The sequence below is a fragment of the Marmota monax genome, unplaced genomic scaffold (genome assembly GCF_021218885.2).
Source record: "Marmota monax isolate L192 unplaced genomic scaffold, Marmota_monax_Labrador192_F-V1.1 WCK01_AAM20220418_F8-fsc00228, whole genome shotgun sequence".
Classification (NCBI taxonomy): Eukaryota; Metazoa; Chordata; class Mammalia; order Rodentia; family Sciuridae; genus Marmota; species Marmota monax.
In genome coordinates this window covers 3,195,398-3,218,862 of record NW_026695240.1, presented here as the reverse complement: position 1 = coordinate 3,218,862, position 23,465 = coordinate 3,195,398, and the positions used below count along the sequence as shown (strand labels likewise).

General features: G+C 37.4%; 1 protein-coding gene and 1 pseudogene across 4 annotated transcripts in view; both read left to right on the top strand.

Moving 5' to 3' along the window:
• Window positions 1–23,465, top strand: part of Zfp14 (ZFP14 zinc finger protein) — a 44,872-nt gene that overhangs the window by 8,535 nt on the left and 12,872 nt on the right. Inside the window, exons 1-4 of one of the 4 annotated variants that reach the window (XM_046440186.2) lie at window positions 6,516–6,585; window positions 14,614–14,702; window positions 18,473–18,599; window positions 19,133–19,222. In XM_046440186.2, coding sequence (XP_046296142.1) covers window positions 14,694–14,702; window positions 18,473–18,599; window positions 19,133–19,222 — 226 coding nt within the window. In that variant the 5' untranslated portion in view covers window positions 6,516–6,585; window positions 14,614–14,693. The other 3 variants (XM_046440188.2, XM_046440187.2, XM_058577582.1) reach the window with 3 other exon arrangements.
• LOC124089964 (mortality factor 4-like protein 1) lies at window positions 33–3,275 on the top strand (annotated as a pseudogene).

Genomic DNA, 23,465 nt, shown 5'->3' with positions numbered 1-23,465 from the left:
TGTATGAATGAAAAATTACTTTTTTTTTTTAATTACCAGGATTGAACCTAGGGGCATTTAACCACTGAGCCACATCCCCAGCACACCCCCCCCCCCGTTTTGTTGTTGTTGTTGTTTGTTTGTTTGTTTTGGATAGGTCCTTGCTAAGTTGCTGAAACTGGTCTCAAACTTGTGATCCTCCTGTCTTGGCCTCCTGCGCAGCTGGGATTACAGGTGTGCACCACTGTGCCTGGCAAAAAATTACTCTTGACTCTTACTTCACACTGCACACAAACAATTCCAGATATATAAATGATCAAATTCTAAAAAGTAAAACAAATTCTTTAGAGGAAAACAATATCTTTATAGAACTGAGGTTGCAAAGATTTTTTTTTAATAGCAAATGAGGGCATTTTGAAGAAAACTTTAATTTTCTTTTTATGTGGTGCTGAGGATTGAACCCAGGGCCTCACATGTACGAGGCAAGCACATAGTCACTGAGCCACAATCCCAGCCCCCAAAGATTACTTAAAAGAGCTAAGAAAGCACTAACCAGAAATAAAAAAGTGGTAAATTTTACCATATTAAGTTTAAGAATCTAATTTTATCAAAAGACACGATTAAGAATATGGAAGAACAAAACACAAAGTGGGAGAATGTTCATAATGTATTTGAATAAAGATTCATCCAGAATATATAAAGAACCCCTATAGATCAGTAAATAGCATAATCAAACAGGAAATGGGGGGGGGCAGCAAATAAGCACTTCAAACAAAAAGGTGCTCAAGTTTTTTTTATCAAGGAAACAGAAAAATTACAACCACAGTGAGATATCACTACATACCTAGCAGATTCACCAAAGAATAAATGTGTACAAAGTGCTTACGTACAATGCATGCCTACACAGTGTGCCACAGAATGTTCCAGCCTCTAACAATACTGAATATTAAAGACAAAATCCTCAAGCCTGGCATGGTGACACACATTTGTAATCCCAGTGACTGGAGACTGAGGCAGGATGATTCCAAGTTAGGCCCAAAGAAACTTAGACCCTCTCTAAAAATCACCAACATCCACAAAAAAAGATTCCCAATCTCTATGAAAATATAGGAAGCAAGCAGCCAGTAAGTACGTAGCTAATTAAGAAAACTTCATATACTCAAGTGATACAATATTAATTCCAAGCAGACTCTGTTAAATAAGAATGTCTATTGTAATTCCTACAATAGATACATAGAAATATAGCTGAAAAGCAAATACAAAAAATGTATTAGAAAAAAATGATTAACCCCCTCAAAAAAGGCAGGAAAGCAGAAGTAGTGGATTTTAAAATGGAACAAATAGAAATCAACAAAAAAGCAAACATGAACCCAGACAAGTTAATAATCAATGTGAATGGTCCAGAGATTGTCATACTGGCTTTTTTTTTTAAAGTCAAACTCAACCACATGCTGCCTGCAAGAGATGTTTTGTTGTTGTTGTTGTTGTTTGTGTGTGTGTGACAGAGTGTGTGTGGTGCTGGGGATTGAACCCAGGGCATTGTGCATAAGAGGAAAGCACTCTACCACTGAGCTATATACCTCCCCAGCCCCCAAGAGATGCATTTTAAATGTAAAATAACAAATAAGTTCAAGGAAAAAAGATGGAATAAGATATGCCATCCAAATAGTAAGTACAAGAAAACTGGCCTGGTTGTATTAGTATTAGACAAAATTGGTATTAAGAGATAAAAGGAATGACAGCAGGGTCAATTCATTAAAAAGACACACAAGTGTGTATGCACCAAGTAATAAATATTCAAAATAACATGAAGCAAAAACTGAACAAACTAAAGGGAGAAACAGATGAATCTACAATAGTGGTTTGAAATTTCAAAACTCCAAATTGGATCCAAGACGTGGAGCTTACAGTGCCTGACCTCCCCTCTGACGCGAAATTGGGTCAGGTAGAGTAGGGAGCAGTAGCCACCAGTGGTGGGAGAAGGAGGCAGCGATGAGTCACTTATAAACTGCGCTCAAGCAGGACCCGAAGCTGAAATGCCAGGAGGGTGAGCGAGTAGGGTGCTTTCATGGGCCTCTTTGTGAAGCATAGTGTGTTACGGTTGCCATAAAGGACAAACAAGTGAAATACTTTATACATTACAGCGGTTGGAGTAAAAATTGGGATGAATGGGTTCCAGTGAACAGAGTACTCAGGTACATGGACACCGATCTGCAGAAACAGCGAGAACCCCCAAAAGCCAATGGGGGCAGTATGCATGGGGGAGGTGAAAGAGGGGTTCCAGGAAAGAATACATCTAGTCTATAACAGAAAACGTTGAGGTGAAAACAAAAAAGAAAAAACAGAAAACACCTGGAAATGGAGTGGTGGCAATAACTAGTGCGACACCTCAGCCTCCTTGGAAGAAAAGGGCCCCGGGTAGATCCTACTGTTGAAAATGAAGAAACATTTATGAACAGAGTTGAAGCTAAAGTAAAGATTCCTGAAGAGCTAAAACCACAGCTTGTTGATGACTGGGACTTAATTACCAGACAAAATAGCTCCTTTATCTTCCTGCAAAGAAGATTGTGGATTCTATTCTAGATATTATACAATTTATAAGAAATCTCGAGGAAATAGATAATAAGTATGTTATTAATGAATTGTGGCAGGACTAAAAGAATACTTCAATGGGCACCCCACTGCTCTACAAATTCAAGAGACCACACCATGCTGAAATTCTTGTAGGTCATCCTGATGCACCCATGTCTCAGGTATATGGAGCGCCACATCTACTGAGATTATTTGTAGGAATTGGAGCGATATTGGCCTATACACCTCTGGATGAGAAGAGCCTTGCTTTATTACTGAAATATTCTCACGATTTCCTCAAGTACCTGACAAAGAATTCTGCAACTTTGTGTAGTGCCAGCGATTATGAAGTAGCCCCTCCTGAGTACCATGGGAAAGCAGGGTGAGGAGATGCTCTTCATTCACTTGTGTCTGGATCTATGTAAACACATTTTTGTTCTTGATCCTTTGCTGAGAGCCACAGCCAAGTCAGAATGGCCCCTGGCATTTTGCCAATAGTATTGGTTGAGAGGCAAGCCATTAAGATGATGCTGGATTGATTCGGTTGTATATTAGATCTTTACTGCCCAACTCGGCCTGCTACTTTGGAGTTCTCCTGGGGATTCCTGGAGAGTTCCCATTGGTTGGGGAAGTGCTGGAGGAGGGATTTCCGGTTGGTGGTTCCTGGAGGAGATGCATGCATGGCGTTGGGGAGAATTCCCGGGGAGTGTGTGTGGAGTGTGCTGGTGGAGTTCAGAAATAAAGTTTGTTCCTGCTTTAGTGGCTTGTGATTTGTGCCCAGCCAGACTGCGGCAGTCCTTTGAAGATGTTGGTGTATAATAGAATTTTTTTAACTGTTTGAATTTTTAAAATATTTTCAGTTATGGATAGATACAATAACTTTATTTTATTTATTTATTTACTTCTATGTGGTGCTGAGTATGGAACCCAGGGCCTTGCACATGCTAGGCGCGTGCTCTACCACTGAGCCACAACCCCAACCCCAAAAGCTGCTCTTGAATGCTGGTGGTTCTATTCCTTTGACACTATACACTTTTATAATATGTTAATGCTCTATGATAAAATGTTCTGATTCCTAGTGCCAAAGTTTCAATTCAGTGTGTATAACTGAATACACTCATTCATTTTTGCTCCCCCCCCTTTTTAAATAGTGCTTAAAGTAAAGACCCATCCTTTGCAAGTCATCCATATTATTCCTTAGGTATTATATCTTTGCTCAAATTGTTGAAGAATGGTGGCTTGTTTCATGGCTTTTGTATTTGTGTCTTATGCACGTTTTAACATGACAGACAATGCATTGTGTAGCTATAGTTTTCTGGAAAAGTCAATCTTTTAGGAATTGTTTTTCAAATCTTCAATAATTTTTTTCTCTAAATTTCAAAAATCATTTCAAAAACTCTCCGGACTTGATAGAACAACTAAAGAAAAATATGTCAAATATAACAACAAAAAATACCCACTAAACAATAATGACAACACATCAAAATTTGTGGAATATAGTTAAAGTAGTACTTTAGAAGAAAAATTATGGATTTTGGAAGCTTAGATTAAAATATTTTAAATCAATTAGACCTGTTTGCTAAGAAGCTACAAAGAATAAATTACTCAAGTAGAATGAAAGGCTGAAGAGCAGAGATGACATACTGAAGAAGACATATACAAGTATACAACAGAGAAAATTATAATTTAGTTTCTTAAAAATGTTAATAAAATTAGTAAAAATCTGAGCAAGTTAATGGAGAGAGAAAAAATAGCCAAGCACAGTGAGGGGAACCCATAATCCCAGGTACTCAGGAGGATCCCTTGGGCCCAGGAGTTGGAGACCAGCCAGGGCAACATGGCATGACCCTCTGAGAGAGGGGAGGGGAGGGAGGGAGGAGAGAGAGAGAGAATGAATACATGAATTATAGACATTCAAAGGTCATCATAAACATTATAATAAATTCAATATAAATGAAAAGAACAAATTTCCTGAGAATACAACTTAAGAGAATTTATACAAATTGAAATCTAAAAGCCCTATATCTTTTAAAGAAATTCAGTTCTTAACTGGGCATGGTGGCACACACCTGTAATCCCAGCTACTCGGGAGGTGGGCCAGCCTGAGCAATTTAGTGAGATTCTGTCTCAAAATTAAAAAAAAAGAAAAGAAAACATTAAAAAAATTCAATCCCCAGCCCATAAAAAAAGAAAAAAAAATGTCAAGGCTCCTTAGTGAGGGGTGTAAATAATTCAGTATGAGGGCTGGGGTTGTGGCTCAGTGGTAGAGTGCTCGCATAGCACGTGCTAGGCCCTGGGTTCCATCCTCAGCACCATATATAAAATAAATAAGTAAAATAAAGGTATTGTGTCAACTACAGTTAAAAATATTTTAAAATAATAAAAAATTTAAAAAAAATTTTAAATTCGTTATAGAGTTTCAAAATGCCTCAAAATTTAGTCAAAACAAAAAGGAAGGGTCTGGGGTCATAGCTCAGTGGTAGAACACTTGCCTAGCATATGTGAGGCATTAGGTTCTATTGTCAGCATCACATATAAATAAATAAAGGTCCACCAACAACTAAAAAAATTTAAAAAAAGGAAATATGGAGAAACTAAATTCTTTTTATTAAGTTTTTTTAAAACCTTTAATTAATTTACTTATCTTTATATGGTGCTGAGGATCAAACCCAGTGCCTCACACTCTGAGTTACAACCCCAGCCCCTTTTTATTATTTTTGTTTTATTTGGATGGATTGTTGCTTTCCTCACATAAGCTCAATCATAAACATGTAAATAGTAATTTGTTTTGAATTTTAAAATATTTTCACAAAAATCTTAAGGAGCTCAGAATTTTCTTTTATCTCCTACTTCACATTTATTGTTTGCAAATCGAGGCTTAATAAGATCAGCCTAGATATTTTCAAGGATCTGCTAAAACTATATTCTTAAGAACTCAATCTTCTATCTATTAATAATATATTAACAATCTAGGATGGGGAGGATGCCATCATGTACTCCCTGGCGGGCTCATCTGTGTCTTTTCCCAAGGAACCCAGGCCAGGACAAGCTCAATAACTCCTCTGAGAAAGATCTTGCAACACATTCTCTCTAATGTTCACTTTTCAAATCTCCTCATCAGGAAGACAACAATTCTAAATATATGTGCTTAAGAGAGCTTGAAAATATTTTAGCAAAACCTGACAGAACGAAACGGAAAATACACAGCCTCTTTAGGTAACTAGCAGAACTATGATTTTAAAAATCAGTAAGAATAAATATCTAGCACCGAGAGCGTTGCTTGGTGGAAAGACCCTGAGGCTCGACCCCAGACATCCCCAAACAAACAAACAAACAAATAATAAAATGGCAATGTCAACCATTTTAACATAACAGAACAGGAACTCTCACAATGGTAGTGTGCGACAGAGTGCTAGAGTGCAAAAGGGGCTGAGGCAGGGCGACATTGAGAGCTTCAGGGAGCTGGAGCAACCTTTCAAGTCGTGTAGATTTTGCTGGACTTTGCGAGATTTTTTTCTTTTTTCTTTCTTTATTTTCTTTTCTTTTCTTTTTTTTTTTTTGTAGTTGCAGATGGACAGAATGCCTTTCTTTACTTTAATTTTTATGTGGTGCTGAGGATCGAACCCAGTGCCTCATGCATGCTAGGCAAGTGCTTTGCCACTGAGCTACAGCCCCCGCTCTTTGCGGGTATTTTTATTGGGGTGTCTGATATATAGGCCCGCCCCGCTGGAGTATATATACTGAACACACAGTACATATGTTAGGTGTCTGCAGGTAGCATGGATTTTTCTAACCCTGGTAGGGAAACAATAAAAACTCTTAAGCTGGTGGAGAGCTCCTGGTCCTTCCACTGGCCGGCCAGCCAGTTCTTCCCGACCCCCAGCAGCTGCTCTGGTCCCCACCTCCCGCCCCCACGCTTGCGCACTCTGTGCAGCTGGTTGGACTGGAGCCGGACTTTCCCCACGGCGGACTACATTTCCCACAAGCCCCCATGCGGTTTCCTTCCGGCTTCCCTGCTGCTGTCGGCTGGGAGAGGTGAGTTGGTCGCGTGCACTGAGGAAATGGGCGCGGGGGCGGCGCGGGGGCGGCGCGGACTTCTGTGTGAGTCGGGTTTGCAGTGACTCTGGAGTTTTGTGACGCTGCCTGGGCACCAGGTGCCCTACTGCGCCCTCTGCCCTCCAGCTTCTGGGCCCACAGGAATGGCTCCGAGTTAGGTATCTGAACCCCAGAGTGAAGGCCCCCAAACAAAAAGACGCAATCCTGAGAACTGCTGAACAGCTCCAGAGCACCGCGTTACGGCGTTCCCTCCCTAGGAAGTCGGTGAACAGATTGCAGTTTAGCTTTGGTGTACTGTGGCCTTTCTCACTGATCCTGGGAAGGGTCGGCTTTACGTCTTCATTTCCAGCGGCTTATGTGTGTGGAAGATGGTGGGAGTAGCAGTGGCTGCGGAGTTGGGTCCTGAGTCAGGGCTCCGAGGCCGGGCTCCAAGAAAGGCTCGATGTTTCGATTCTCATCTCTTTTCCCCAATCCTGATGATCTTTAGGAAAGCGGAGGGAATGGAGGAAGTTATTGTTGTTGCATATATAAAAACGTAACGTCAATATTAATTTGTGTTTCTTCCTTTATTAAATGTAATTTTAATTTTTTCCAGGCATGGGATATTTTGCTTCCATCTTCTGGGAAAGAGCAAAATCCGAACGGACGGGGGCGGGGCGGAGGCGCCGGGAGAGCGGCAGCCTTGTCATGATCAGGCTAGGAAAGAAGAGACAGCTAAAGCAAAATTAATAGAAAACATTATTTCCCCCTAGGTCATACCACAGTTGTTAAATACCATAAATACTTCCTCTTTAAAGATTATGACTTTCTTATGAATGATGCTCCAAGTTGCTTTGCTTTTTTTTTTTTTTCTTCCCTGCGGGGCGTGGGGAATAGACAGAGGTTTATTTAGGAAAATTACATACACATTCAAGGAAGAATGGGAAAATTCGGGCTGTGTGAGAAGCAGCTCTGACTTGGGCCAGGGGTTGCTTTGGTATTTTTATTTTGTAAATGGAAATACCAATTCCAGCCACCTCATATTAACACTCAGGCTAGCACTCAATCTCCCAAGTAATCTCTGTTCTAATTTCATTTTAGAAACAGCAGCCATTCTAGATCCCCACTGTCCTTAGATCCTCTTCAGAATCCTTTAAGGAGGTCTGGGGTAGAGCAGTTGCTTTCCATGAGTGAGGCCGAGTGCTATCCCCAGCATCACAAAACAACACAACTATTAAAACCCCTTAGACAGTGCTTGATACAGTTAATTTAACTGTTACTCTTCTGTTGTAATTCTGTATTTTTCTTCATGGTCTAGGTCCAAAATTTACAAGTATTTTGCTACATTTGCTTTTATACATCCACATTTCCTCCTTTTGTAAATTGTTGATAATCTAGAATTGCCTATAAAGGTGATGCTTTGTAGTTTATTAATTAGCATAATAAAAAAGAGCAAGGCTAAGAAGCCTATTTTTTATTGAGAGAGAAAAGAGCCAAAAAGAGTTTCTTTAATTATTATAGAGAAAAGGATATGTGGATTCTTTATCTTAAAAGATATAGCTGACTTTCATTAAATACTTTTTAATGAAACAACTCTAAGTGCTTTATTTGATATGTGTTACTTAGTCCACATAAGGTCAAAGGTAGAAACTATTCCAGGCGTAATGTCTCAAGCCTGTAATCACAGTGTCCTGGGAGGCTGAGGCAAGAAAATTGTGAATTCAAATCCAGCCTCAGCAATTTAGAAAGGCATAGCAACTCATTGAGACAATAAAATACAAAATAGGGCTGGGGATGTGGCTCAGGTGTGTGTGTGGGGGGGTGCCAGGGTTGTGGCTCAGTGGTTAAGTACCCGAGGAGTTCAATCCCAGCTACAAAAACAACAAAAAACCCCTATAATTATCACCATTTTATTTAGAGGGACACTAAAATATTGAAAAGTAACAGATAACATGATTAATAACTATTAGAGCTGAGGTTTTTATCCTGGGGGCGTCTGACAGCAAAGCATGTTAGTAATAGTATACCAGTATACCAAATCTCATCATTATGTATACTTAAAAAAAAAATACTTCTTGCTTTAGTAATCCATCACCATGTGGGGAAAAATACCAGTTTTGATGATAAAAAAGTTACGATCAAGGTATGTTCAGATAATACTAAAGCTATGACATTGCCATGGTGGTAAATGTATTTTTTAATGTAAGATATAATTCTTACAGTTTTTATTTATGTACTTTTAGAGAAAGGGTCTGGCTATGTTGCCCAGGCTGGTCTCCAAGTCCTGGATTCAAGTGATCCTCCCACCTCAGCATCCTGATTGGTTGGGACGGAGGCCAGCTTACAATTTTTATTTTGCCGATGTTAAAAATGTGCAGGATGGGCTGGGGCTAGAGTTCATTGGCAGAACACTTGCCTAGCATGTGTGAGGCACTGGGTTCAATCCTTAGCACCACAATAAAATAAATAAATAAAATAATTAAAAAGAATTTAAAAAAAAAAGGACAAGAAGCTTCAGCAGATGTCGTAGGGCTTCATAGGCATCTTAGCCTATAAAGGACTGGTTCAGAAGCAAAATAAGCCCATTTGTCAGAAAAATGAGAAAGGAGGCAGCCTTATGTTATGTTGTACAATAGAGCTCTTGAATTTACTCCTCCTGTCTTAGAATTTGTATCCTTTGACCACCCGCCCTGGCAATGCCCTCTACCTTCATCCATATTATAACAAATGAGAGGATTTTTTTTTTTTTTTTTTTTTTTGTAGTACTGAGCATTGAACCCAGGGGTATTCTACCACTGAATGGAGGGGCGGTGGCAGTACCAGGGATTGAACTCAGGGGCACTTGGCCACTGAGCCACATCCTCAGCCCTATTTTGTATTTTATTTAGAAACACTGACTTGCTTAGTGCCTTGCTTTTGCTGAGGCTGGCTTTGAACTCTCAATCCTGCCTCACCCTTTTGAGCCACTGGGATTACAGGAATAAGCCACTATCCCCAGCCCTTTTATTTTTTAATGTTTTTATTGTTGATGGATCTTTATTTTTTATTTATTTAAATGCGGTGCTGAGGATCGAACCCAGTGCCTCACACATGCTAGGCAAGTACTCTACCACTGAGCCTCAACCGCAGGCCCCTTTTATTTTTTATTTTGAGACAGGGTCTCACTGATTTGCTGACATTGGCCTCAAAATTTCAGTCTTCCTGCTTCAGCCTCCCAAGTAGCTGGAATTACAGATGTAATTACAGTTGTTACCATACCTGGCAAGATATCCTCTTTACGGTTGGATGTTATTCCATTGTGTATATATATCACATTTAAAAAAATCCATTCATCTGTTGATGGACACATAGGTTGATTCCATATCGTGGCTTTTGTGAAGAATGCTATAATAAACATAGGAGTATGGCTACTGCTTCAAAATGCCAGTGTCTTTTCACTATATACTCTTAGTATGATGACTTTTGGTTCTATTTTTAATTTTTAGTGGTGTCTCCATACTGCTTTCCATAATGAATGTTCCAGTTTATTTTTGCCACCAGTGTGAGGGTTCTTTTTCTCTACATCCTCTCCAGTACTTCTTATCTATTATTTTTTTGTGAGGTGAGGATCTTTGTGTGTGTGTGTGTGTGTGTGTGTGTGTATATATATATATATATATATATATATATATATATATATATATATATATATATATATATTTCTTTTTTTTTTTTTTGTACCAGGGATTGAACTCAAGGGCAATCGATCATTGAGGTATGGCTCCTATTTTGGATTTTATTTAGAGTCGGAATCTCACTGAGTTGCTTAGTGCCTCACTTTTGCTGAGGCTGACTTTGAACTCGTGATCCTCCTGCTCAGGCTCCCGAGCTGTAGTTGGACCAATACCTTCATTTATCCATTTATTTTTATGTGGTGCTGAGGATCGAGCCTAGTGCCTCCCACGTGCTAGGTGAGGGCTTTACTACTGAGCTAAAACCCCAGCCCTTGTTTGGCCATTTATATATTTTCTTTTGAGAAATGTCTATTCATGTCTTTGCTCATTTTAAAATTTAATTGTATGTTTTCTTGCTATTGAGTCATTTGAGATCCTAGTATATTGGATATTAACACCTTATTGGGTGTACAGTTTGCAAATATTTTCTCCCATTCTGTAGGTTATCTCTTTTTAAAATTTTTTTATAGTTGTAGATGGACAGCATGCCTTTATTTTATTTGTTTATTTAATGTGGTGTTGAGGATCAAACGTGTGTCTATTAGGCCCATTTGGTCTAGAGCATAGGTTAAAGCAGATGTTTCCTTATTGATTCTCTTCCTGTCCATTTCTGAGAGCAGGATTTTGAAGTCCTCCACTACTGTAGTCCTCCACTCCCTTCAGATCTGTCAATATTTGCTTTATATATTTAGGTACTCTGATGTTGGTTGTATATATGTTTATAATTGTTACATCCTCTTGCTAAATTAACTATTTTATCACTGTATGCTGACATTCTCTGTCTTTTTGCCATTTTTTATTTTGTTTTATTTTATTTCATTTTCATGAAATATCTTTTTCCATGCCTTCATTTTCAGTTTATAAGGGTTCTTGCAAGTTAAGTAAATCTCTTTAGGCAGTATATAGTAGCATTTTGTTTTTTTAATAACTTCATCCATTGTGTGTCTTGATTTCTCTCTTTTGCTAGCTTCCTTTGTGGTTAAGTCATTTTCCTCTAGTGGTATATTTTAATTCCTTGTTTTTTATATTTTGAATATCTACTCTAGGTTCTTCTTCTGTGGTTACCATGAAGCTTATTAAAAAAAAAAATCCTACAGCAGGTTATTTTAAGCTGATAACAACTTACCTTTAATCACAAAACAATCCCTCAAATCTTCACTTTTACTCTGATCCTCCCATTTTGAATTTTTGATGTTATAATTTAATGTTTTTACTGCATATCCCTGAAAATTATTGTAGCTCTTATTATTTTAATATCTTTCTTTTAACCTTCATGCTAAAGATATGATTTACATACCACCATTACAGTTTTGGAGTATTCTGAGTTTGACCTTTTTAACCAGTGAATTTTATAGTTTCAGATGTGATAAATTCCTTCAGCTTTTTTGTTTGGTACTGGGGATTGAACCCAGGAGTGCTTAACCACTGAACCCCATCCCCAGCCATTTTTGTATTTTATTTAGAGGCAGGGTCTCATTAAGTTGCTTAGAGCTTCACTAAGTTGCTGAGGCTGGCTTTGACTCACCATCCTCCTGCCTCAGCCTCCTGAGCTGCTGGGACTACAGGCATGTGTCACTGCGCTTGGCTTTCCCTGAGCTTGTTTGTCTGGGAAAGTCTTTATCTTGCTCTCAATTCTGAGGGATACCTATGGTGAGCATAGTGTTATTGGTTTATAGGTTTTTTTTCCTTTAGCACTTTGAATATATCATCAAATCCTCTCCTGGCATGTAAGGTTTTGCTGAGAAGTCTGCTACTAGCCATATTGGAACTCCCTTATATATTATTTGCTTCTTTTTTCCTGCTGCTTTCAGTCTCCTCTCTTTGTCTTTCATTTTTGATAGTTTGATTATAGTGTTTATGGTAGTCTTGTCTGGGTTGAGTCTGGTTGGTTAATTTTGACCTTCCTATCCTAAGGTATTTACAGTTTCTTCAGGTTTAGAAAGTTTTTCTGCTATTTCCTTTTCCTTTCTTTCTTTCATTTTTTTTCTTTTTGTTTTTGGGGTACTGGGCATTGAACCGAGGGCCTTACACTTTCTGACCATACTCTACTGCTGAGCTATGCCCCCATCCCTGTTACTTTTTGAAGTAAGCTTTCTACGTATTTCTCTCTTCCTTTAATTTCTTTGACTAAAACATTTGCTCTTCTGCTGTTATCCTATAAACCCTGTAAAGCTTTCTTTGTTCCTTTTCATTTTTCTTCTTTATCCTGTAGTTATATATTTTCAAATAACCTGTCTTTGGGTTCACAGATTCTTTCTTCTGCTTGATTAGTTCTCAGGTTGGTGCTCCTTTGTTCTATATTTTATTTCCTCCATTTTATTTTTCAGTTCCAGGATTTCTTCTTTTTAATCATTTCAAACTCTGTATTAAATCTCTCCTTTTGGTCACTTATTGTTCCTTTGTTTCATTATTGTTTCCTTGGTTGATTTGTCTCTTTTCATTTTCTTGAAGTTTGGTGTGCTTCCTTAAAACAGTTAATTTAAATTCTTTGTTAGGCATCACATCTATGTCCATTTCTTTAGGGTCAGTCATTGGTTCTTTATTTTGACACATTGGTAATGTCCTGTTTCCTTGGTTGTTCTTGATTCTTATTTCCATCTGTCAGTGTCTGCATTTGAAGAAGTAGGTACTTATTCTAGTCTTGAGAGATGGCCCTTCAATAGTTAGCCCATCTGGAGATTTGGTGTGTCTGTTGTGATCTCAGCCTCAGCCACTACAGTGGGCATGGAGCTTGGATGTGCCAGAAGCCTGGAGCTTCTGTGCCTGGCCCAGTGTTGGGATATGCCAGAAACTACTATGCTTGTAGCGGCATTGCCCACATCTGAAGCTTCAGGCTACCGGTGCTAGCACTATGCCAGGGTACATTAGAAGTCTGGAGCCTGCTGTGGCTGTCATGGCACTGTGGCTTTCTTGAAGTGAGAGGCCACTGAGTCCGCCTGCTGCTGAGGGATATGCAGAGTCTAGGCCCATTGATGTTGTGCTGATGGTGGTACAGGCTGAAGATCATGTCCACCCGGTAAGCCTGAAACCATTGCTGGTTTTATTGTAGTTGGATTCCAAGGCATAGTTCAGTGCTTATTTTTTCTTTTTCTTTCCCCAAGGGGGATAATATCTCTCTGTGCCATATAACTTGGAGTTGGGGAAGGGGAAACACAAGTTATGTAAAACTATCCTTGCTGCCTTATTCATTGTGTCTTTTCTTATTGTTGAGCTACAACCAATTATGGTGATTTAGCTCATGGTTTCCTAGCATATGTGAAAGTATTTTTATTTGTATATAGTTGTTCTAATTGATGTTTCTGTAGATTGCTAGAGAGACATGCTGGGCCATCTTGTGAATTGAAGTTTTGTGGGTTTTTTCCTTTCTTTCTTTCTTTTTTCTTTTTTTAGGGAAATGTTCATGCTCAGACTTCTCTGAGTGAAGTAGAAATCCTGTCCATCAGAACCCAAAACCAAAGTTGAAAGAGAATTGCATTTTAGTTAGAGAATGTGCATTCAAAACAAACATCTTCCACTTGACTGGTTTGACTTCTGAGCAAAAGTATGCCAAAAGGCGAAAACTACATTGTGTCATGATACTGAGGATTAATTTACAAATATTTATGAAGTACCCGTCACATAGATTCTCAATGAAAAAATGATGTTGGCTAACTGTAGGAATCATGATTCTTCTCCTCCCCAGTCTGGATACTTAAACGGATGTCCTGATTGGGAAACTGGAGTGATGAGTTGTCCTTGCTAGGGAAAGGAAGTGCAGTCTTATAATGGAAGCAGCTGCCAGGTTCAATCTGTGTGATTTTTTTAGTCTTTTCTCTTTAGGAAGTTCTAGTCCAATTTTGGGACCAGATTCACATTGCTGAATGGAGATCAGAAATCCTCCTGTAGAAGTATCTGGACTTCTATACCAAGTCCATCATCATTCATTTGGATTTTTTTCAAGGCTTATATTTCATCAAACTCCCCATATTCTCCTCTAGTTTTGTGTGGCTATGGGGTATGTCTGGGTATAGTATGGGAAGTTGTTGGAAGTTGGAATGGAAGAGGAAAAAAATGTTCATATTAAAATAAGTTATTTGGAACTATCTTGCTTTCCACATAAATATTTAAAGTTTAAATTTTAAGGTAGTTTTATGAAATATTTTATAAATATATGCAATGAATGAGCATTTAATTTTTTGTTTATGTGAATCATTCATTAATGTTCCTTCTTTTCTTGTAGTTCACACTTTTATTTTAATAAATATTATTTTGAGTTAAGTAATTAAAAAAAATAAGTTATTTGGTCTGGTCTTATAGCTTCTTTTTCTTCTTCCAGCTCTGGTTTGTTTTGATTCTGGAATTCTCCAACAGAAATATATTGAAAAGGACTAAATCAATTCTTGCAGTTCTAAAACCATGGCCCATGTAAGTTAATGTTTTTCTTTCCTTTTTGAAACATCAGATTTCCATATTATTTCTAGAGTGATCATTCTAGATCAATTTCTAGATCATCTGTACATATTCATTTCTTTTTCTGAATCTTCTGATTTAACAGAACTCCATCCAAGAACCTGCTCCAATTTCTCTCATTCCTGAGAGGACTGGGTCAGAGAACCCACCCATGCCTTCCCTTCTTCACTAGTGTTGACCATCACCCATCTTCAGAACCTTCTGCCAAAAGCAAAAGTGAAATGCCTTGAGAAAATATAGACTTTATCTGCAGAATGTCCCTCTTTTAACATTTTCCAATGGAATGACTTTTGATTTTAATTCTTAAACTTCAGAAAAAATGTATTTCCCTTAATACAATGATTTTTGATCTATTTATATAGAAAAACTTATGTCCCTGGTTTGTGGCATTTTCAAAAAGTAAGGCTGTTTCATGGAATTTAGCATATAAACAGAGAAGCATAAAAATATTAAGTGTTGAACTGAATGAATTTTCTTAAATTGAGTACATTTATGGTTCCAGATCAAGAAAGGAGTATTACTAGCACCTCAGATGCCCCTCTTTCAGTCACTCCTTATATAACCACTATCCTGACTTTGAACATCACAAATTAGTTGTGCTTATATTTAGAACTATAAATGGAATCATATAGTTCATTAGTATTTTTTAAAATACTAATCTTTTAAAACAAAAACAGTGTCCTGGAAGAGTCTAGTTGTATTCCACATGTAATTGCTAGACCACCAGAATCACCTATAGATGTTTTAAAATATATGTGTCTTGGGGCTGGGGATGTGGCTCAAGTGGTAGTGCGCTCGCCTGGCATGCGTGCGGCCCAGGTTCTATCCTCAGCACCACATACAAACAAAGATGTTGTGTCCGCCGAAAACTAAAAAAGTAAATATTAAAAAAATTCTCTCTCTCTCTCTCTCTCTCTCTCTCTCTCTCTCTCTAATAAAGAAAAAAATATATATGTGTCATTAAAGGAAATGTGTATATCTGGTGCTGCTGGTGGTAAAGTAGGCACCTGAGCATCAGATAAATGTGGGTCATTCCTACTATTATGTCCTTGTTGGAAATTTTTTTCATAGTGTATTGCACATGTTAAGCTCTTGGTGTTTTTCTAGCATAAAATTAGTTTTTTAAAGATTGGAAACGATTGAAGAAAATTGTGGAGAAAGATGCAAAGCAAATGAGAAATATTAATATTAATTAATTTAGTAAAAAAGTCTAAAATGATATATATGCTCTGACCCACTGTATATTACAATTCTGTGTTGGAGGAAAATCTTGTGAAGCTAATTGGAAGGTTGAAATTAACATATAATGTATTATTAATCTCTAATTTAAAATGATGAAAAAAATAGGTATCTGGTAATATATTAGAATGCCTGATTTTTAGGAATGGATTATTGATAGTGTTTTGAATATTCCTTGAATATCTGTGGTTTGATGAAAGAGAGAATTTGTACCTATTTGATTTTTTATGGGAAAAACTCTAAACTCCTCCACCAAGCTGAATTTTTAAGTTATATAAGTTAGGATTTAAACATTGACTGATCTCAATTTCTGTATGTGTTGAGATCTTTTAAGATTGGATGGGTTGGATAGGGATGTAATTGAGACCTTATATGGTAGGACCTAAAATGTTGTGTACTGTCTTTTTTTTCTTTTTTCTTTTCTTTTCTTTTTCTTTTTTTGGTGGTAGTGCTAGGGATTGAACCCATGGCTTGGAGCATGGAAGGCAAGTGCTCTACCACTGAGCTACACCCCAGCCCCAGCCATGCATGTGCTGTCTTGACATCTTTGTCAAGTTTTCAAAGGTTTAACCATGAGTGCCCTGCTCACACCAGATATGCCCGTTTAACCAGTGGAAAAGTCTTCCTTCCTAGCTAGTTCCTCTATCAGCTGGACAAGTTATACCCCTTGTTGTCCTCAGATTTCTCCTCCTGGCTGCCCATGGAATTATTCAGACAAGCCAGTCACATTCTCCTATGGAACCAGAGAACACCTCATCCTCTTTAAAAGCCTAGCTTCCTCCCATTGCCCCTGTTGTTCTCTTTATTTCTGAATGTAACCCCTGTGGCCCTCTATGATGTGTGACATCTTCCTTCAGACTATGAGTATATATGAATAATAAATTGGAGTCAGTCTCATCTGTCTAGCCTCTGCTTGTTTGTCTATCTAGTGCTTTTTTAGGGTAGATCACCTCTCATCACTAGGGTGAGTGGATGGTGAATGAAACAGGGCTGCAAATAGAAAGATCAAGAATCACTTCTGATGAGTTTCTCCCGGAAAGAATAATGTCAGGAACAAAGTCATTGAGTATTTTCATAGGATGTGCTGATCTAGATCAGAATTTTTCAACATTGGAACTATTGACATTTTGAGGCAAGAGAATCCTTTATTTTAAAGGATTATTCTGTGTATTGTAGGTTGTCTTACAATATTCCTGGCATTTACCCACTGTGTGTCAGTAACGTCACATCCCTTCCTCTGAGTTGTGACAAAAAAAATTGTCTCCAGATATGGCCAGGTGTGTGTGTGTGTGTGTGTGTGTGTGTGTGTATTTATTTATTTATTTTTTAGTTGTAGTTGGACACAATACCTTTATTTCACTTATTTATTTTTTGTGTGGTGCTGAGGATCAAACCCAGGGTCTTGCCTGTGCGAGGCGAGCGCTCTACCGCTGAGCCACAACCCCAGCCCTATCTTTTTTTTTTTAAGTATTTATTTTTTAGTTATAGGTGAACACAAAGTCTTTATTTTAATTTATGTGTTGCTGAGAATCGAACCCATGCCTCATGCATGCTAGGAAAACACTCTACCTCTGAGCCACAACCCCAGTCCTGGCCAGATGTCTTTTGGGTAACAAAATCACTCCTTGTGGTGGGGCTGGGGTTGTGGCTCAGTGGTAGAGTGCTCACCTAGCACATGGGAGGCCCTGGGTTCGATCCTCAGCACCACATAAAAATAAATAAAGATATTGTGTCCAACTAAAAAATAAATATTAAAAAAAAATCACTCCTTGTTGAAAACCACCAGTCTGTAGTGTTCTCTTTACCATATCTTTATGATTCAGAATTCTGTAACTCAGGAACAAAAAAGATGCTCAGTGAGAGCTTATAGTAAAGAATAAGAAGGTTATTCAAATGCATAAATATTAGATGTTATAGATAATAAAAGAAGACTTTTGAGGTTACATTGAATTCAAACATCTGAATTTTAAAAAGAGAACCAAATATATTCAAAATGAGGACTACTAGGTAACAAATTTTGAAAAGTTTACTGAAGAATTGGTTGGAACATGGGAAAAGGTTTTAATAAAATCTGACTTTGTGTGAACTTGAGGCTTCTGAGATTTTAAAGTACATTTGGGAGAAATTTTGTCAATTTTTTTTTCATAATCATTAAAGGGATAAGAGGGTAGAAGACCTCATTCATATTTCTTTAGAATTTGTATGCATAATTTAGTCTGACATTTTTTTTTTGGTTATTTGTTCATTTCCAGATATGTTTGGATAAAAATTTTTTCTGTAGCCACAGTATTATTCAAGAACATATAGACACTGCTTTAGAGATGCTAATTTTCTTGCTGTCCCCTACTTACATCATAAGTTTTCAGCTTTGTGCTATGTACATGCTATGTAGTTCTCACTGTACCATGTAATCATCAGTCTTTTCTCTTTTCATTTAAAGAATACTTAATCTATTTCCACAAGTAATCCATGAGTTTATATTTCAGGGTTCAGTGACATTCAGGGATGTGGCCATAGACTTTTCACAGGAAGAATGGGAATTCCTGGACTCTGCTCAGAGGGACTTATATAGGGACGTAATGTGGGAGAACTACAACAACTTCCTCTCACTAGGTAAGAGTATCCCAAAGGAAATTAACTTTTTTTACTCTCTATTTCAGGACATATTTTGAAAATCTAGCTATATTTTTTACTGTCTGTTTTTAAAAAGAATGGTTTAGGATTTGTTAAATTGGAAATGAGCCCCTTCATTTAACATGAAATCATTCTCAGCCTGCTGTGTTTTTCACACTTTCTTCAGACTCTAATTCTTGGTGTCCTTAGTATTCCAGGAGCTGAATTTGAATATGGCAGAATATTGCCCAAGAAACCAGATTTCACATTGTATTTGAGATCAGAGTTGACATAGTTGCTTCATGTTCCTTTCTAATCTTTCTGCAGCGAGGATATTCAGATGGCTTCTAAGTTTCCCTAAAAATCAAAGGAGTTCAGAAAGAAAGAGGACAAGAGAAATGTTCCTTGCATCTGTTTGCATTTAGGCATTATTGAGTACCATTTTTATTTATAGTTAACGGTAAATTTATATAACCAAATCTGAATGTAAGAACTTTTAGGTTTATAATTTCACTTGACATTTTTCTTTTAAGCAGGATCTTCTGTTTCTAAACCAGATATGATTACCTTAATGGATGAAGAAGGAATGGTTGTGAAGGAAAGAATAAAAAGATCTTGCCCTGGTGAGTAAGAACTGAGCAGCTATGGAGAAATCGTTATTATAGGTGATAGCTAAGCTGGCTAGGCAGGCGACACACTCTCCCCCCACCCCCAGGGGCGCCTAACCATTGAGCCACATCCCCAGCCCTTTTTTATATTTTATTTAGAGACAGGGTCTCACTGAGTTGCTAAGTGCCTCACTTTTGCTGAGGCTGGCTTTGAACTCACGTCCTCCTCCCTCAGCCTCTCAAGCCTCTGGGATTACAGGCGTGCGCCACCACACCGGACTTGGTGGCACACTCTTGAGAATTTGTTGGGCATCTCTTCAAAATCCCACAGCCTGTGAGGGAAAAGCTTGAGACCTGAAGCAAATTAAGATCTTTATAAAGCAACTTTGTATTGACCTTGATTACACTATTCCTAATCTCCCTTATTTTCTCTCACTTCAAAGAGAAGAGTTGTTCTCAGTAAGGAAAAAAACTGAAAAGAACCAAAAGAATAATATATATAAGGGCAGGAATCAACAAAATGGAAAAAGTATAGAAATTTAATAAAGCCAAAAGTTGATTTCTTGAGAAGATCAACAAAGATAAACACCTAGAGAACATAAATTACTAATATCAGGAATGAAAGAGGGGTTTTTCACTCACATCTTATAGCTATTAAAAGAATAAGAAGAGCCAAGAGCTGGGCATGGTAGCACATGCCTGTAATCCCAGCAGCTCAGGAGACTGAGGCAGGAGGATTGTGAGTTCAAAACCAACTTCAACAACTTAATGAGGCCATAAGCAATTTAGTGAGATCCTGTCTCTAAATAAAATATAAAAAGAGCTGGGAGGCCTGGGGTTGTGGCTCAGTGATAGAGCGCTTGCCTCACTGGGTTCAATCCTCAGCACCACATAAAAATAAATAAATAAAATAATTGTGTCCATCTATAACTAAAACAAATTTTTTTTTATTTAAAAAAAAATGGGAATGTGGTTCGGTGGTCAAGTGCTCTTGGGTTCAATCCCTCCTACCAAAAAAAAAAAAAAAGAATAAGAAGATAATTCCATGAATAACTTTATGCCAGTAAGTTTGATAGCTTGAGTGAAATGGAAAATTCCTTGAAAAATAGTTACCAGAACTGACATCATAAAAAAGAAAACAAATAACCTTATGTTGTCAGAATTCTTTCTCCTTCCACAAAGAGAATGCCAGACCCAGATGGCTTTACTGGTATATTCTATTAATATTTAAGGAAAAAATAACAGCATTGTTATATAAATATCCTCAGAAAAGAAACATCTCTCAACTCACTTTATTAGGCCAACACAACTTGACAAAGAAATTATTAAAAAAATTTTTACACTCATATTCTCAAGTACATACGTGTAAAATTCTTAACAAAACATTAGCAAATCAAATTCAGCAATATATAAAAATGTTGATCAGGGCTGGGTTTGTGGCTTAGCGGTAGAGCGCTCGCCTCACACGTGTGAGACCCTAGTTCGATCCTCAGCACCACATACAAAAATAAACAAGTGAAATAAAGGTGTTGTGTCCAACTACAACTAAAAAATAAAAAAAAAAAAAGTTGATCAAGTGGGCCTTATCCATACTTAATTAATGCAAGCTTGGTTTTTAACATTCAGAAATTTTATCTGTGTAATTTCACCATTTTAAAAGGAAAACGTGAGAGATTATATGTTCATCTCTATAGATATAAATATACCATGTGGGGCTGGGGCTGTAGCTCAACAGCAGAGTACTTGCCTAGCATGCATGAGGCACTGGGTTTGATCCTCAGCACCACATAAAAATAAACAAATAAAATAAAGGCATTCTGTCCATCTACAACTACAAAAAAATAAAAAATAAATAAATATACCATATGACAGAATTCAACATCCAGATCTGATAAAAACTCTCAGCAAACTAGAAATTAAAAGGAATTCCCTTAACCTGATAAAAGGCATCTGCTAAGAAAAAGTACTACATTATAAACTTCATGATACTTGATTGAAGAATTTCTACATAGGCTTGGATATAAGGCAAAGATACCCACTCTTCCCACATCTATTTAACATTAAATTGGAAATTTAATTTTAATTCTAGCCAATGCAATAAAATAAGGAAAGTTAAAAGATACAAAAATGACCTTAAGTACTTGTATGAAGACATGAATGGTGTGAATATACTTATATACAACCAGAGATATGAAAAATTGAGTTTTATATGTGTGATATGAATTATAATGTATTCTACTGTCAAATATAACAAATTAGAATAAAAATAAATAAATAAATAAAATATACAAAAATGAAGAAGTAAAAGTCTGTATTTGGAGATGGCACAATTGTATACATGAAGAATCCTAAGAAATCAAAACAACAACTGTGGGCTGGGGATGTGGCTCAAGTGGTAGCGCGCTCGCCTGGCATGCTCGGGTCGCTGGGTTCGATCCTCAGCACCACATAAAAATAAAATAAAGATGTTGTATCCACCGAAAACTTAAAAAAAATAAATATTAAAAAATTCTCTCTCTCTCTCTCTCTTTAAAAAAAAAAAAAAACAAAGCTGTGGGGCGGAGGTTGTGGCTCATTGGAGAGCGCTCGCCTAGCATGTGTGAGGCTCAGCCTCACTAAAAATAAATAAAATAAATATATTGTGTCCATCTACAACTAAAAAATACATTTAAAAAAAGGAAAAACAATAGTAAAAAACAACTGTTTAGGCTGGGCACGGTGGCACGTGCTTATAATCCCAGCAGCTCAAGAGGTTAAGACAGGAGGATCAAGAGTTCAAAGCCAGCCTCAGCAATGGCGAGGTGCTAAACAACTCAGTGAGACCCTGTGTTTAAATTGAATACAAACATCAGCTGGGGATGAGGTTCAGTGGTTGAGTGTCCCTGAGTTTAATCCCCAGTACTGAAAAAAAAAAAGAGAGAGAAAAAATAATGACAGTGATTCAACCACCTGATTAAAAGAAGAAAAAAAATATGATTCAGAGTATTAAATGAAGATCTTAGTAACATCATAGGGTTCAAAGTTAATATTAAAAAAATCAAAAGTGTTTTATATAGTAGGAGCAACAAAACAAATTAGAAAATTAAATAGCTCAATCCATAATAGCATCAGAATCCATAAAATACTTTGATAAAATGTGCAAGACCCCTGCATAGAAAACTATGCAACATTGTTAAGAAAAATTAAAGAAGGCCTAAATAAATGGAACTCAGCATTGCAAAACTCAATTTTATTGATTCAATACAATTTTAACCATAATCCTAGCCAGCTTCTTTGGGTTGGAAATTAACAAGCTGATTCTATTTTTATGGTACTAGGGATCAAACTCAGGGGTGCTCTACCACTGAGCTACATCTTTAACCCTTTTTATTTTTTAGTTTTTGAGACAGAGTCTGGCTAAGTTGCCCAGGCTAGGCTTGAACTTTCTATCCCCTTATCTTAGCTTCCTGAGTTGCTGGGATTACAGGTGTGTGCTACCTCACTTAGCAGCCAGCTGATTTTAAACATATTTGGAAATACAGAGGACTTACTTAGCATGTTTGAAAATAATCTAGAAAGGTGGAAGGACTTATTATAGAACTTAAATGATATGGGCTGGGGTTGTGACTCAGTGGTAGTGCACTCGTCTGGCATGTGTGAGGCACTGGGTTCGATCCTCAGCTCGACATACAAAGATGTTGTGTCCGCTGAAAACAAAACAAAAAATAAATAAATATTAAAAATTCTCTCTCTCTTAAAATAAATAAATAAATAAAGGTATTGTGTCCCTCTACAACTAAAAAATTATTTTTATTTTTTTTTATTTTTATTTTTTTTAATTTTTTATTGTGGGTTGTTCAAAACATTACAAATTTCTTGACATATCATATTCCACACTTTGATTCAAGTGGGTTATGAACTCCCCACCTTCACCCCATACACAGATTGCAGAATCACATCAGTTACACATCCATTGATTTACATATTGCCATACTAGTGTCTGTTGTGCTCCGCTGCCTTTCCCATCATCCACCCTCCCCCCTCCCCACCTCTCCCCTCCCCTCCCCTCCACTCTCTCTACCCCCTCCACTGTATAACCCTGAGGGTCTCCTTCCATTACCATGCAATTTCCCTTCTCTCTCCCTTTCCCTCCCACCTCTCATCCCTGTTAAATGTTAATCTTCTTCTCCTGCTCTTCGTCCCTACTCTGATCTTAGTTACTCTCCTTATATCAAAGAAGACATTTGGCATTTGTTTTTTAGGGATTGGCTAGCTTCAC